This window comes from Perca flavescens, chromosome 7, assembly GCF_004354835.1.
Source record: "Perca flavescens isolate YP-PL-M2 chromosome 7, PFLA_1.0, whole genome shotgun sequence".
NCBI classification, from domain to species: Eukaryota; Metazoa; Chordata; class Actinopteri; order Perciformes; family Percidae; genus Perca; species Perca flavescens.
Window position 1 is genome coordinate 10,741,245 of NC_041337.1, and position 15,309 is coordinate 10,756,553.

A 15,309-nucleotide genomic window follows, 5' to 3' on the forward strand; every position below is an offset into this window, starting at 1 on the left:
GTGCTGTATGACTGCTGGCTGTCTCTGTTAGTCCTATGTCACCTGCCTAGGGACTGCAGATGAAAAGTAGTTATTTTTTTACTAATTCTGGCATATTTACATGGTGTTTTTTATACAACAATGTTCATGGTCCCTATCAAATAAAAATAAAATAAATATCAAACAAGCCAAGACCGACGTTTTTACCTGGAAAGTAACAAAAAAAAACTGCCCTGTGATCACCATTATGCATATGATGTATTTAGAGAACGGTGTTCACAAACCAAGCTATTCATGAGAGTGCGTTTATATAAGTCAATGGTGCGCGCGCGTCTTGGCAACGGAAGTTGAACATTGTTGTTGCTGCCAAGAACTTCCTTGACCGAAGCTAACGTTAACCAGCTGAATCCAAACAGTTTTGAAGTAAAATGTCCACCTGTTGCGTGCCTGGCTGTAAAAATCGACATTCTTCAACGAGCAAACTGAAATTTTACAGAATACCGTCTGGATCTCGGCCGTTTCAGGCCAACCGGAGACGTTTATGGCTACAAGCAATCCAACAAGCGAACGGCAGCACCGAGGTGCTCAAAGGAAATGCTCGTATTTGTGGCGCTCATTTTAAGTCACGTAAGATAAACGCGCTTTCATTTTACAGCATGTTATACCAGCTAGCTGACTTATTGGTTGGGGTATATAGCTAGCTAGCTAGCTAGCTATGTTTGGCAGAAGATTCTGAAGTTGTCTAAAAACGTGTGTTTTGTTTCTGTTTTATAGAGGAAGCGTCCATGGACCACGACAGTCCAGACTTTGTGCCTTCTTTGTTTACATACGCTAAACAGACCCCCAATAAAAAAGTGAAAAGGTAAGAAATGTAAATTAAAGCTAATTGTGTTAGCTATATAGCTAGCTAGTTGTTTAAGTTATAATTGTATGGAGTGTGCTAACCCCAGTATGTGCCTCTCTCAGTAGCTAATATATGAGAGACACAAATGGGGCTAGTAGTGTAACGTTAACGCTAACGTTACTGGCTAGCAAACCAGTAACAACAAAACATGACAAAGTCTTACTCTACGCAAAAATTATTTCTTATTTTCATTTTATGTGTTATTATTACTTAGTCTTGCTCCTTGTCTTTTGATTGGGGAGGCCATTTGACTTCAAGACATAGCTAGTCTAGCCTAGATTTGTGGAAGACTTCGGTGCACGTAGGCGGAGGGTTTGTGGTCCTCCCTCAATAAAATATTAGCCTATTTTTTCCAATAAGAAAAATGCAATTTGACACCATTTTGGACCATTATTATTACTACCATATCTGTGTATAAGTTGGAAAAGCTAGAGCAGATAATACATAAACAACACTCAAAAGTTGCTAAAATCCACTGGGGACCAGCTACAACCATTAGATCTGAGAAAAGTAATTTAGTTAGTTTTGTAGCTCACATTGATTTTGACCCTGCAAAAGGGTTCTGACTGTTGTAGAAAGAAGTGGCTGATCTTTAATGCAATATCTACATTGCCCATTATCAGCAACTATTCATAGAGTGTTCCAAAGGCACATTCTGTTTACTAATCTGATATCATTTTAAAAGGCTGAGAAAACATTGGAGAACCCTTTTGCAATTATGTAAGCGCATAATGAAAACTGCTGCCCTGGTTAAAAAAAACAATGCAACTGATCTCAGCTGGTATTCTGTCTATAATGGAGTGGAATGGAAATGGGGGGTGTCCGTCTCTCTTTTAGTTAAGGAGTCCTGGGCTTACAAAACGTTTAAGACCCCTGTTTGAGTGCCTTGCTGCACTAATGTCTCTCGCACCACAAGCTGTTAATGCTCACCATCTTTATTGCATTTGAAAAGTGCAATTTTTTACTATTCCACTTTGACGAGTAGATCTATGTGACAAAATTATTTTTCTCAGTTTTGTTCAAAGGTTTTACGGTCGTAGAAAAAGGCAACGCCGTACAGACAAAACGGCAGAAACCGAGGAAGAAAAAACTCCACCCAGAGTTGATTCTCCTGTGGACCTCCAGTCCTCTGTTTTGATGGGGGAAATACAGATACCGTCAGTGCCAAAGGTAGCAGCCACTACTTGTTTTTTTCTGCATTCATTTGTTGCTTTTAGAAAATCAGTATATTTAATTTTGTGTTGTTATTGTGTTAAGAAGGCATAAATGTTCACTCTCTTCTGTATGTGTGTTTCCTAGGAAGGAGAAACATTAACTAAAGAGGCTGAGACTGAACGTGAAACCACAACAATCAAATCAAAAACAACACCCAGCCCAAACAAGACCTCACCATCATTTAAAGCACCACCAGGCATCCTACATCTAGACAAAAGGAGGCCCATTGTGTGCCTAAAACATGTATTTGTACCATCAGGTGGGTATCAGTGTGAGCAGTGCAATCAGTACTTCACCAATGTACCGCAGCTTATGAAACACAAACGGGAGCATGAAGAAGAAAGCTCCTTTATCTGCGACATTTGTGAAAAGCATTTCACAAGTCAGGCAGATTTTACGGAGCACCAGTGTGTCCGCGAGCCTTCCTTTCCATGCAACGTGTGTGATCGATCTTTCACTACAAGCCATAACCTCAAGCGTCATAAACTGCTGCATGTCAAAGATGGCAGGAAGTGCGCCAAGTGTGGCGTACTGTTCTGCCAGCGTCATAACCACATTTTATTCCTGCCGTTGGCTGAGTCTGTAACCGAGTATGAAGAGGATTCCACCACCATCAAGCGTCGACATTTCGACAGTAAGTTGATGCCAGAAAGCCATCTGCTGGAGAAGCCTGAGCCAAGCCAGACTGCTGACCTGATCTCTATACCATTGTTTCTAAAACCTTCCTCTGTGTCACCTCTACCCCCGCCAGTTCCCAGGCTCTCAAGGAACCTGCACAACTATCCTGCAACCTCCATTCAGCCCCTTCCCCCCCAACATCCAGAACTACCCCCCGCACTAAAGCTCTTTTCACCACAGTACCTCACCTCAGCATTACTTGAGGTTAAAAGAAATTATGAATATATTTTAAGCAAACCAAGTGATTGTAAGAAGAAGAATATTGTGAAGGAGGAACACTCCTCTGATTTCTCCAGATGAGCAAAGCGTTGAGCACGTCAAAAAGAAAAGAATTGCTTACGACCTGGAGATTGTGCGCTGATCTAAACAGTTTGACCTCCTATGTCAAACTAGCACGTTTGCCTCAGCTGTAATGATCAACATTTCCTTACTACTTATACCAATATCATCATAAAGCTAATTTTCTTTTTACATTCTGTAAAAACAAACTCATTAGTCTGTTAGGTACATGCTAAAACATAAGCTCATTTAGGCTTGTCCTGCTGCCACTAAGCCACACTTTTGCTGCCTGTATGGCATGAAGTGGTCACATTTTGTTTATGATATATATATATATATATATATATATATATATATATATATATATATATATATATATATATATATATATATATATATATATATATACTGTGAATGTATTGCTGCACACTTCTCTTCAGTGTCTATTTCTTTGGTTGGTAGGCATAATCTAGTTCAGCACATCGATATTTTTTAATACAAGTGACTGAACTCGTAATGCTGCTATTTTATAGTCATAGTAATTTGTTTTACCACTGTTGTTTGATTAATAACACTGTTCTGTAAGTAAGCAGAATGTTACTGATTGTAAAACTGTGCACCAGGTAGCATTTTGACTGCAGACTATATTCTGTACATTTATAGTTAGTCTGTGGGCAAATGCACATTGCTATTGATATCATGGATCTCATTATCTAGCATCATATATGACAAGAATTGCCATTTAATTCAGTTTTCTCATCTACCTCAGCTACTGAGAAACCACAGACACATATTGTCTGTTGTTTTATATATAGAAATGTATTTGCACATAAAGTTATGGGTTGTTTTTTTTTTTTAGACGTGTATATAAATTTGGGATAAACAAGTAGGCTATTACATTTTTGAGTTGGCTTGTATGAACTAAAATCTGAAAGTGACCGAAAGCAAGGCATATTGATAGAGGAAACTGCTGTTTAGAGACTTGTTTTTGTCATAAAAGCAAGAACCTAACCTGCTAAACTGTAAGTGAGAGAGACATATTTCCCTAGCTGCTGCAGGGCTGCTGGTCTGTAGCTTACACTGACCCCCAAGGCTCCGTCAAAGGAGACAAGTTAAACATTTAGCATTATATTCACATTACTGGATGCAACACACTCACTGACTCTGAAGCTACAGGTTTTAAAATGGTTGTTAACACAGCAGCTTGCTGGAAATCCTGTTTTTGTGTATGTTTTTTAAATGAACTTCATATTAGTTTCAGTCACTACAGTCAATAGGTGACAATTTTATACCAAAACATGTTTTCTTTGCCTCATGCCATGACTACTGTCATTGCGTTTGGGCCTTGTAAAACTGACATTAAAAACTCTCAATTAAAACCGAACCAAGTTTCAAATTACACTTACTGTTTTATAGGTGCAAATAACATCCAAAGTGCATTGTGTCCACATGAGGCTGATTCTCACTTAGACACAAAGAAATAAAATGTCTAAATGAAAATATAGTCTGTACATAACAATATATACAGAAATAAATGGACTGTACTATATTTGCTGGACATATTTTTACTTATGGAATTGAGCAGGGGCGGGGTTCTGTGTCTAATAGTGCATTCAGATTTGTCCTGATGGTGGTACTAGAGAGATTGGTAAATTGACCCAGAACTGTCTTCCTGCTTGTCTTGGACAGGCCTCTGTTTCAGTATGTCATATTACATTAGAATGGTCAGCTTATTCTGTAAACTGCGATACAATCCCATTGCAGAAAAAAGCCCACAGTACAATAACGGTAAGGTGCCTTCACGCCTTCATTCGTTGGGCCTTTTTGTCACTATTTACTTTTGGTTCCCAGAGGGTACTTTTACTTCTACTACTACAGCATGGTTTAGAAGTAAAACACAATGAGGTGTTTAGGTTTATTTGTTTGCACAGGTCATAGTAATTATTTTTATTGGTGTTGGTGGGTGTTTTTTTCTAGCTATGTTACACTTTCTTATAAGGCTCCATTTATACACTTATCAGAAACTAATACTTAATTGATCAGTTAGCATTTTGTAAGAAAAACATTTGGGTTGCCAGGTAGTGATACATTTCTGGCATTGGATCTTACCCCTTCAAGTATCTGGACCTAAATAATTCAACATTTTGCAGACTTGATGGTTTATTGCTGCAACATTATTATTATTAACAGAAACATCAACTTGATTACACTTTATTAATGACATTTAAAAGTGCAGAATTGATGGTTTATGACACTAGGGACCTTTTACAAACATTTGTAACTGCGGAATTAGAAAGTGGGAAATTCATGACCCTTTATTGGTGACTGTTAACATTTCTAACTGCAGAATTGATTAATTATTCAAATGAAAGATCCATTAACCTTTATTAATGGCGAAGAGAAACAACAGCCAAAGAATAGTCTCACAACCTGGCAACCCAAACATTGTTCTTATTAACAGCTTAATTATTACTGATCTGTATAGCATTGGTAAATGCGTTTTAAACCAATAATGAAGTCATTAGTTACAACATCACCTTAAAAAGTATGACTTTTTGCTTGCATTAGCCTACATAAAATTATAGTTTAGCATTTTAACAAACTCACTAAACAGAACTGCGGTTTTAACATATTTTGATAAAAACTAAATACAAGTATGTACATACAGTCACGTTGTTAAGGAACACTATTTGCTTTTCTGAGATGTTTTTCTGTAGTGCAACATTTCATGCTGAGAACATATTTTTAAACTTTCAATATCTATTGAAATATAAATTGAATTCTGTTCTTTGGCCAAAGAATGTTCCCAAAAGAAAAAGTAGGTTAAGTGTATATTGATTTTATTATTCATACCCACAGTTCATCCCTCCAAAACCTCTTGTAGCCTACCCCATCTCCGAGCCAGATGCCAGTTCACGGGCTTCCATCTGCACGCTGTTACATCCTATTGGTCAGAAGGCACCGGTAATGGTGGGCGATTATTCTGATTGGCCGAATTGGCTGTTACTTAAGGCCAACGACAGCTATGATTGTCTGACGTGCCTAGACCTAAGCAGCACATTGGTTGATATGATTCCGCCTGGCTGCCTAGATGACAGTCAAGTGGTGCTGATGCTGTGACAATGGGAGTCATCCAGATAAGCATCATCTGGACCGAGGGTGCTTGAAACAGCCGGTAGAATCCCACGCTTCACCCACTGTAACGGGACGGGAAGGCAGCTGGGTAGAAACACGGGGAGGAACCTCCAGCTGCTGCCCAGAAAGGGTAAGTCTAACCCCTGGAAAACACTGCCCTGCCCGGGGCGTCCAGTTAGCTGTTCCTGACGTGGGGGGCTGGGGAACCGCTCTCAAGTACGTTGGTAGCATGACTGTAAATCCCGCTGGCTAGGTGAAGCAAGGTTAACGATCTTTACAAGCTAACAAGATGCTCTGCTTTCTGGCAAGTCGCTCAACGCTGAACATACTGTGCAGTCAATGCAGCGGATGTAGTCATGCAGCTGTGAGTCAACTCATCCCCTTGGTCGACTGCATTGCGGAGAGAGCATGCCTTGCAGAATAGCATGTGTCTACTATTCTTCATACTGCCCTGTAGCCTAAATAAGTCTTCACTTCCCCAATACAGCGCTAAATAATTCAACATTTTATTGTGCTACTGTGTGCATGTTGAGATTTCTTTCTGACAGTTCCAGTTTGATGCATTTGCTGAGAAATTAACACATGCATTATTATACATTTAGATACCAAAAATGAGCATGAACGTATTTTATTGCCATCATCAAAACTTTGACAGCCATTGCATGGATTTGCACAGATTTGTAATGAGGTGCTGTGCATGCTGGGATTTGAAGTGTGAGGTTGTGTGTGTCTGTTGACAGTGAGTAAGTGGTTTAGTGGTCAGCTGTGCTTGCTGTACTGGTGCATTATAACCGTAGATGTATATGTATGCTGACATTGGTAATATAGAAACCATTTTTTGTTGCTGTAAAAATGGCTTCCCTCTGCTCTTTTTTTTTTTTAAAGTCTAGTCATGGGAGCATTCAGCCGACAGAAGTTTTTCCAAGAGCTTTCTCATGGCTGCCTGCTGCCTACAGCTCAGCAGGGCCTGGAGCAAGTATGGCAGCTGCTGGTTATCTGCCTGCTGTGTCGGCTTCTCTGGATGTTGGGTGAGAGTCCAGTTATACTCGGTGTAATTCAGCCTTTATACAGCATAGCTCGCATCATCATAATCGCCTATATATCTTTATCTTGCTACATCAGGCCTCCCCACTTTTGTGAAACACCTGGGCACAGTCGCAGGAGGTTTCTACACTCTCTACCTGTTCTTTGAGCTTCATATGATCTGGGTGGTCCTCCTCAGCCTTCTCTGCTACCTCTTCCTCTTCCTGTGCCGCCACTCTACCATGCGAGGCACCTTCCTCTCCATCACTGTGCTCATATACCTGCTGCTGGGGTAAGAGAGTCCTCCTCTGGTACCTGACAGCTCAAAGTCTGTGTTTGAAGTGCAAAGTCAGTGCTGCAGTGATGTTTAATTTGCAGCGGAAACTATAGGCCTACATCAAAACTGAAGCTATTCTTATCCAATTTTATCAGCGAGCTGCACATGATGGACACCACCAACTGGCACAAGATGAGAGGTAGGCCAGGAATGTTTTCTGTAGGCAGCAACATTGGACACGTTTCTGATAGATGAAAGCAATTCATGTGCTTGTTCTCGTTGTACCTTCATATTCAGCTTTGATAATGGTCTAACGTTGGAATCTAGTGACTAAGTGCTGTTTCTGCTGACTAGGTTCGCAGATGGTGGTTGCCATGAAAGCCATCTCTCTGGCCTTCGATCTGGACAGAGGTGTCGTGGCCAGTGTACCATCACCCATTGAGTTCATGGGCTATATTTACTTTGTGGGCACAGTCATCTTTGGTCCCTGGATCAGCTTCAACAGCTACAAAGACGCTTTAGAAGGACGTAAGCTGGTAAGTGTGATACAGTATCTCTTAAGCACAGAAGAGGGTGTGGGGGCTGGGGGGGTGAGGATTAATTAAAAGATTTATCATGAGACAAACTTGCTAACTGTTCAAATATTTGGTTCTTTCTTCTCCTCAGAGCTTTTCGTGGCTTTTAAAAGTGTCTGTTAGCTGGGTGAAGAGCCAGGTCTGCCTTGTTATTTCCAACTGCGTGGCACCATACCTTTTCCCTTATTTCATACCGGTCTATGGAGACAAGTTACTACGAGGGTGAGTGTAACATAGAGAAAAAAAAAAAAAAAATACATCCCTGTTTATTGTCTGGCTTGGATTGACACCGGCTTAAATGATTTCTTCTACTTTGTTTGTAGCAAAAAGAGAAGAAAGATCAGGTAATGAACTGTCCACCTCAGTGATTCTGATACTCAACATTGTAGGCATGCCCTCCACATATTTTGTATACTTTTTAACGCATGCTCATTTCCTGTTTACCATTTGTGCAACACATTTTCCTGCACGCATGTATCCACATCATTCCCCCCCTCTTTGTGCAGCCATGTGCACCAGGACACCCGTCTCACCCTCTCATTTACCACCACTGTTCCACCATCTTGAAAAACATAGTGAGACATAGATCATCACATGGCAAGTCAACAAAACATTGAAATGGATTTAATCAATAACTAACATTAACTGTTACACCTTCTCTCTTTATTCTGTTGCTTGTCAGAGGTACACCGGCAAAGTATGTATTTTAGTGTCGTGTAAGGATTAATTAGGTCCAAATGAACCTGACATTTGCGTGTAACATCGATGTGTTTCTTCTTTTAATGTCATTGCATCAGGTGGTTGCTGGCGTATGAGAACACAATGTCTTTCCACTTCAGCAACTATTTTGTTGGTTATTTGAGCGAGACTACTACTACTCTGGCTGGAGCAGGCTTTACAGAGGAGAAGGAAAACCTCAAATGGTCAGAATTGCACGTGCAGTATGAACGTGACGTGTATTTGTCTTTATTCACATTTTAAAACGGCCCCTTCATCTCTGGTTCTGTAGGGATATGACTGTATCCAAGCCACTGAATATAGAGTTTCCCCGGTCGATGGTGGAGGTGGTAACGTCGTGGAATCTGCCCATGTCTCGCTTTCTGCACACCTGTGAGTCATAACGTTAACAGTGATTGCTTGATGGCATCAGCTGTTTTTGTTTTTCGAGCTCATTATGAACGGCATTGTAATGGCTCATACAAACAGACACTGTCTCTCAAGCAAGCTGATGCTCTCGTCTCACAGATGTTTTTAAGAGTGCTCTCAAATTTGGGACGTTCTCCGCCATCATGGTGACGTATACAGCCAGCGCCCTTCTGCATGTGAGTACTTTGTGGACGTCTTACATACGCAATTATATCTCGCACTCTGCACTGTTTCTCCTTTTTAACGAGAGGATTGTTTAGATTCTAACTATTGTGCCTGGCAGGGTTTGAGTTTTCACCTGGGTGCAGTGCTTCTGTCTCTTGGGTTCATCACGTACATTGAGCATGGTGAGAGTCTGCCCAGTGTTGTCTGTTTTCCACATTAGAACCTTTCCATTTAAAGAAGGTGCTTAGCTTTGCAGTAATGGTTAATTGCACCCGCTGTTACACACTGTTTCTGTTCACTGCAGTGCTTGTAATTTACCTCTTATGGCAAAAAAAAAAAAGGAACTCTTCCTCTGGCTTCATTTGAATGCTTTGGTCTTGTTTTGTGTTTCAGTGTTGCGGAAGAGGCTCGCAGCCATTTTCAATGCCTGTGTGCTGTCAAAGAAATGTCAGCCAAACTGCACTCACAGGAACAAAAAGGTAACACCTTGCTCGTCCTTTGTTACCAGTCTTTTATTATTACTTCAGCAGCTTTTGTTTAACTAAAACAAGACAGAGCCAGGCTGTTTCCTCCTGCTTTCAGCGTTTATGCTAAGGTATGCTAACAATCTCCTGGCTCGAACTTCATATTTCGAGTGCAGACGTGAGAGTTGTCTGTCTTCTCATCTAACTCTCAGCAAGAAAGTAAATAAGGGTTATTTCCCAAAATGTTAAGCTATTCCTTTAAGAAAAACCCCAAATGCAACTACAAATGTCACCTATACTCAGTTAATTGTTTTTATTTCATAGATGTTAATCATTTTCGGTTTCTTTTAGTTTTGTTTCTGTTTCTGTTCAATTAATGCTTCGTACTGCACAAATAGAAATGCCTATTCCAACCACAGGCCTGTGGTGTCTTGTATATCCTGGTTTTCTTCCAACTATTTCATCTGTGCAAATGGCCAGTGCACTGGCATTGCTGGCACTTCCTTAGAGAGCAGGAGGTGCTCAAAGGGGGCTTACCCAGTAGATCTTCTGGCCTAGTTAGCATTCATTAAAAATGTGCTTTCTATTTTTACTCTGCATATATTTGAAAATGTGAAAACTAAGCTCCTTATAATTCCCCCTTTGATTTAGCCTATAATAAGAATAATGATAAACGTCGTCAGCAGGCAAATTGGCTATCATATTAGAAAACACAAAAAATAGTATAATCATTAAAAAGATACATCTAAAGCAAAAATCCCTTATGTTAAATTGGTTACACACAGCAAGAGCAGCAGGGAGGGGGAATACTGATTTATACCAAGAAAAATCAGCCTGCATGGACTGTAACATAGTGCTGATCACAATTTAGGCAATGATACATTAAAGTATACATTAAAGTATTTCTCTATAACTTGAAATATTCATGATAGCAATCAGAGTTAACGTTTGGTAGAAGAAGTTAGTATTTCACAAACACTTCTTGATTTATTGTTTGATCCAATAAATCTGCTTCATCAAGAGTGTGTAAGAAAGCAGATTGAGAGAATTGGTTCTCCGGACCTTTAAGAGAAAAACCCACACACATGATACAATAATGCAAAATATGTATAAAAGACATAATGATTCAAGTCTTTTGTTTTTACACGATGCCTTGTTTCTCCCTCTGCAGAAGCTGTGGGTGTATTTGATTAACATAGCATTCAGCGCTCTGGCAATACTCCACCTGACGTACCTGGGATCAGTGTTCAACTCCAGTGTCGACTACATGGAGGAGGATGAGGTGAGGTCACAACACGTTTAGACGAATGTATGCGACTATATTTATACACGCTTTACTTGTAAAATGGCAGCACACTATGTGACATGCGGTATTTATAGTTTAAAGGAGAGGCGTGAACTGTCATATAAATCATTTTTTTGTAAAAGTATGTATTTTATATTCTGTTCAGAAAGTAAAAATAAAGGAAAGTTTAATCACTTTTTTGTAAAAATGTTTTTATGGAGCTTGTAAATAAGTAAAGGTTTGTGTATATTCATTGTCCCATTGAGCTCACATAGCATGTGCTGCCCCCTGCAGGACGATGTAACCCATCATACTATTCAGAAGTGGTCCGAGCTGAGCTGGACAAGCCACTGGGTCACATTTGGATGCTGGATATTGTACCGCCTCATTCTCTAATAATGAGAGACGGAGAAAGTGAAGCAATAAGGAGAGACGTAAGGCTGGTTCTCCACTTCTGCACTGTGACTTTATTCCGCCTCAGACCGAAGAGAGCAGACTCAACCTGTATACAACAATAAACCAACGCGCAGTGTTGAGATTGCGCCGCATGTTGGCTGGGTGATCTATTATTCTAACCTGCCGGGGGACTAGTTTTGATATCCATGGAATGATAGCCCACTCCTCCCTCCTTTTCTCCGTATCGCATCCTTTTTTATCCGAGCCGCAGTTGTCAACCCTCATGTTGTGACAGCAGTTACCGACGTGTCTCACTGTGAGTCACAATCAATACCTATCAGCATGGTGGAGATCGGCTGCTCCTTTCTGTGGACACATGATAGAGCCCACTATCTAGGTTTTTTCAGGGTCGACTGCGGCAGATGTCCTCCAGGCGTGGTTTCCCCCAGCCCCCCCTCACCTCAAAGTGTTTTACAATCGTATGTTTAGGTTTGAAGGATTAGGCTGGTGATATTGATTCTATGGCTTTCTTATTTTCAACAAATCCCATGGAAAGACAAACAATACGTTTGCCCGTCTCTCAATACTTTCTGACCTCCCCAGCCTGTCTGTGGCTCTCAGCCCTAATCCTATTCTATACACTTCATTTAAAAAAAAGAAGACTGAATTATTTTCTAAAACCTGCGGGCACTTAGATTTTAGCAAATATTTTTCAAACAAGAGTTAAACAATACATTTGTTTGGATCTTTTTTAAGCAGCGAAATAATACACATGTTGTGCTCTACTCAGTATAAATATATATATAACATAACAGCATGACAGTGTATGTGGGATTGACACAAAATAAAATGCAGTGACCACGTTCATTGCAATCAAGGAACATGTCACCCAGGTCCAGGGCAACAGTGTGGCTCATTGATACATTTTGGACAACAACGGAAGTCAATGACACAGAAGAATAAGCTGCATGAGGCACTGGCTACAGAGGCAACACTTGTTAGTAGAATAAATTAATGAATGGTTTGGGTCTTTTCATGGGATTTGTTGGCAATAAGAAAAGTGTAGAATATCGCCACCAGACGTATCCTTTCACAGAGCTTGTCTCTCAAGCATGTGTAAGACAACACAGAGTTTCCTTTTGAATGAAAAGAGCACATGTTATGGTTATGAGGCAGCAATTCCAATGTATAATGAATTCCCCTTTTTGTGAATTTTAGATAAAGAAAATGAATCCGTAAATCTATGAACTAACTTTTGTGGTGACATTTGCTAATGGGGTTTGTATTTTGTTTTGTGTTATTTTGATAATTTCCTTTACATTTAGTTATTTGCCTTTGCTTAGAAAAGGTCTTATTAGTATTTATGTATTACATTTGAACAACTCTTTCACTCTTCAGTATTGAAAATAAAGGTTTAGAATCAGGGTATTTCACACGTTACTGTAGGGGAAAATGTTTAAACTTCTCTTCCAATAGTAGGTGGAATTATGAAGTTCACTATATTAAATATTTATCCTTAAGTACAGATTTGTATTACACTGCTGCTTTTAATGGTGCATTCATGTAATTGATGATTAACTGAGGAAAGAATCAAATGAGCATCTGTATCAGATTGTGTTCACGTTCTGTCTATATATCTTTCTTAAATCTGGACTGTCAAAAGGATTCGCTTCTTGACTAAGATGTAGTGTTTTAGATTAGAGCCCGAATGTTTGTTCATGCCTGAGAACAAGCGCTCAGTCTCTTAGGACCTAATACCACTCAATCCGACAGTATTTTAAATATTATTCTGATATTAACTTTAAGCCGACTTTTTCTCCCTGTAAATGTGAAGGCACTGATACATCTGTGATATTTTTATAAAATTTTACAACAAACCTGGATTGCTGTCTGCTCAATTCAACGTGGGAATAAGCCTGAGAAGATGTGAACATGTTAGAATATCAGGAACACATAGAAGCCAGATACACACGACTGCGGTAAGAAATAGTTATTTTAATTGTTATTTACAAGAAGGATGTATGGACTGTTAGACAGTCGATTGTGGCATGAGGGTGAGTTAGGGAAGGATTGCAAAGGGATGACAAAATGATTTTTTCGCTCAAAGCAATGGTCCGGTTTAACCTGGAGTCTATTTTTGAGCATCTAATAAGCCAGAGTGGACAGTGTGGGGAAGGGGGCAGAAAAAGGTTGGGAGGGGGGGGGGTGAACAACAGATGGTGATGGATGGAGATCAGGTTCACTTTCTGCCTCTGTGAGAGGTGAGCAGATGCTGTATTATAAGGCTGCACAACAGCCTAGTCTGCAGGCTCGGGGGGGAAAGTGCAGAAGGAAGGTGCACTCAGCCCTGTTTGCCCCGGGGGCTCCCATGTTTACGACGGCAGGACCCAAGCAGTGTCTCCAAAGCCATCTTCACAAATGCCTGGAAGTTATTGCTTCTCTCCCTTCGGCTGTCCTGCGAGGGGATGAAACACAGACAGATACCCTCACTGGGGACACGGCAACCACAGCATCGCATTTCTACTCCATGTGGCAAAATATCTTTTGGTGTCCTAAACCACTGAAGGTTTATATCAATCTTTTTTTTTCTACTTGGAAATCACGATTCACAGGGTTAAAACAACATGCTGACCAAATGTAGCTTCATATAAATGCTTACCTCCTTGCTTCTTGTTATCATCTCCTTTCTGATCAGCTTTCTTCGGCTGCTCTTTAGGACTCTGAGGTTGCTGGGAAAAGAAAGCAAATATTAATAAAGTGAAGCAACAAAGAATTACAGATTAAGAAGAAAATTTGTATTTTAGACCAGTATAGTAATGGTTTTCCTACCTTGGTAGCGGACTTCTTGTCCGACTTATTACCTGAAAATAGTGGAAACATTCACATGTATGTCAAACATTTGGAAACAAAGTCACTTTTACGACTTAAAAAAAGAAGAGTCATTTAACATACAGCTCTTCTGGTATCCAGATAAATTAAACAATATATTTTAGACATTAACGTTTGTTTCACATTGCTTACCTTTTGTTCCTGGCATTTTGGCTGTGCTCCAGTCAGTTCAGATTTCTGAGAATGCAGTGCTTAATGTGGTGTTCAACTCGGTCATTTATGGCCCGTGCTTGTGAATGGCTCTGTCACTGGGGCCCCTTCGAGAAAGAGCACCGTGAACAAGCAAAGAGCCCCGTCAGCTGAGCAGCATGACCCGCAGCTCTGCAGGTCTTTGCTGAGCCAGGCGAAACCTCCGAGCTGACCTTGTCATACTGCCATTGTGAACCCACTGGAACTGTGTATTCACCTATTGTTCATGACAAGAAAGCATTTTAGTCATGTTACCGGAACCATGAGAGTTTGTTTTGTTATTTAAAAAAGAAAATGGGCTACTAGTTCAGGGATCACTTTTTTTTCTAAATGTTGAGCAGACACTTGATAGAGAATTAAGATTTTGTCCTCAGAAACCCAAATGAGAATATTTTGTTGCTCAAATTTGCCATACTTCTCCATTTTTCATTGTGGAAGTACATTTCCTCAAGTACTGTATTTAAGTACATGTATTTGACAAGTTACTATCAGATTAAGAAGAATAATACAACATAGGCTATAAATCAATTTATACATCATTATTATAATTATTAATACTTGTTATAAATTAAGCTGCCTGCAATATATAAAGTATTTACAATTATCCCAACCTTTACTAGCTGCAATGCTTATATTATTTTTTATATATTGAATTATGGAGAAGGGGTGGGAGTGTATACTTCTTCCCAGTCCTTTTCGAACATGTCAAC

At 39.9% G+C, this 15,309-nt stretch overlaps 2 protein-coding genes and 1 long non-coding RNA gene across 3 annotated transcripts; 2 read left to right on the plus strand and 1 right to left on the minus strand.

The window, feature by feature from the left end:
- Nucleotides 1–311: 311 nt before the first annotated feature.
- LOC114558970 (zinc finger protein with KRAB and SCAN domains 5) lies at nucleotides 312–3,384 on the plus strand. Its single transcript, XM_028583315.1, has 4 exons — nucleotides 312–606; nucleotides 754–841; nucleotides 1,897–2,053; nucleotides 2,183–3,384. The coding sequence occupies exons 1-4, from the start codon at nucleotides 408–410 to the stop codon at nucleotides 3,074–3,076; spliced, it is 1,338 nt and encodes a 445-aa protein (XP_028439116.1). The 5' UTR covers nucleotides 312–407; the 3' UTR covers nucleotides 3,077–3,384.
- A 2,769-nt stretch (nucleotides 3,385–6,153) lies between these two features.
- LOC114558943 (protein-serine O-palmitoleoyltransferase porcupine) lies at nucleotides 6,154–13,353 on the plus strand. Its single transcript, XM_028583263.1, has 14 exons — nucleotides 6,154–6,320; nucleotides 7,076–7,218; nucleotides 7,313–7,505; nucleotides 7,646–7,689; nucleotides 7,845–8,026; nucleotides 8,157–8,287; nucleotides 8,389–8,409; nucleotides 8,863–8,988; nucleotides 9,075–9,175; nucleotides 9,311–9,387; nucleotides 9,495–9,558; nucleotides 9,770–9,855; nucleotides 11,012–11,122; nucleotides 11,420–13,353. The coding sequence occupies exons 2-14, from the start codon at nucleotides 7,083–7,085 to the stop codon at nucleotides 11,519–11,521; spliced, it is 1,374 nt and encodes a 457-aa protein (XP_028439064.1). The 5' UTR covers nucleotides 6,154–6,320; nucleotides 7,076–7,082; the 3' UTR covers nucleotides 11,522–13,353.
- Nucleotides 13,354–13,871: 518 nt separating this feature from the next.
- LOC114559372 (uncharacterized) lies at nucleotides 13,872–14,810 on the minus strand. Its single transcript, XR_003693084.1, has 4 exons — nucleotides 14,543–14,810; nucleotides 14,351–14,382; nucleotides 14,181–14,250; nucleotides 13,872–13,976 (listed from the first exon to the last, which is right to left on the minus strand). It is a non-coding gene; the product is annotated as an uncharacterized LOC114559372 (long non-coding RNA).
- Between the last annotated feature and the right edge of the window lie 499 nt (nucleotides 14,811–15,309).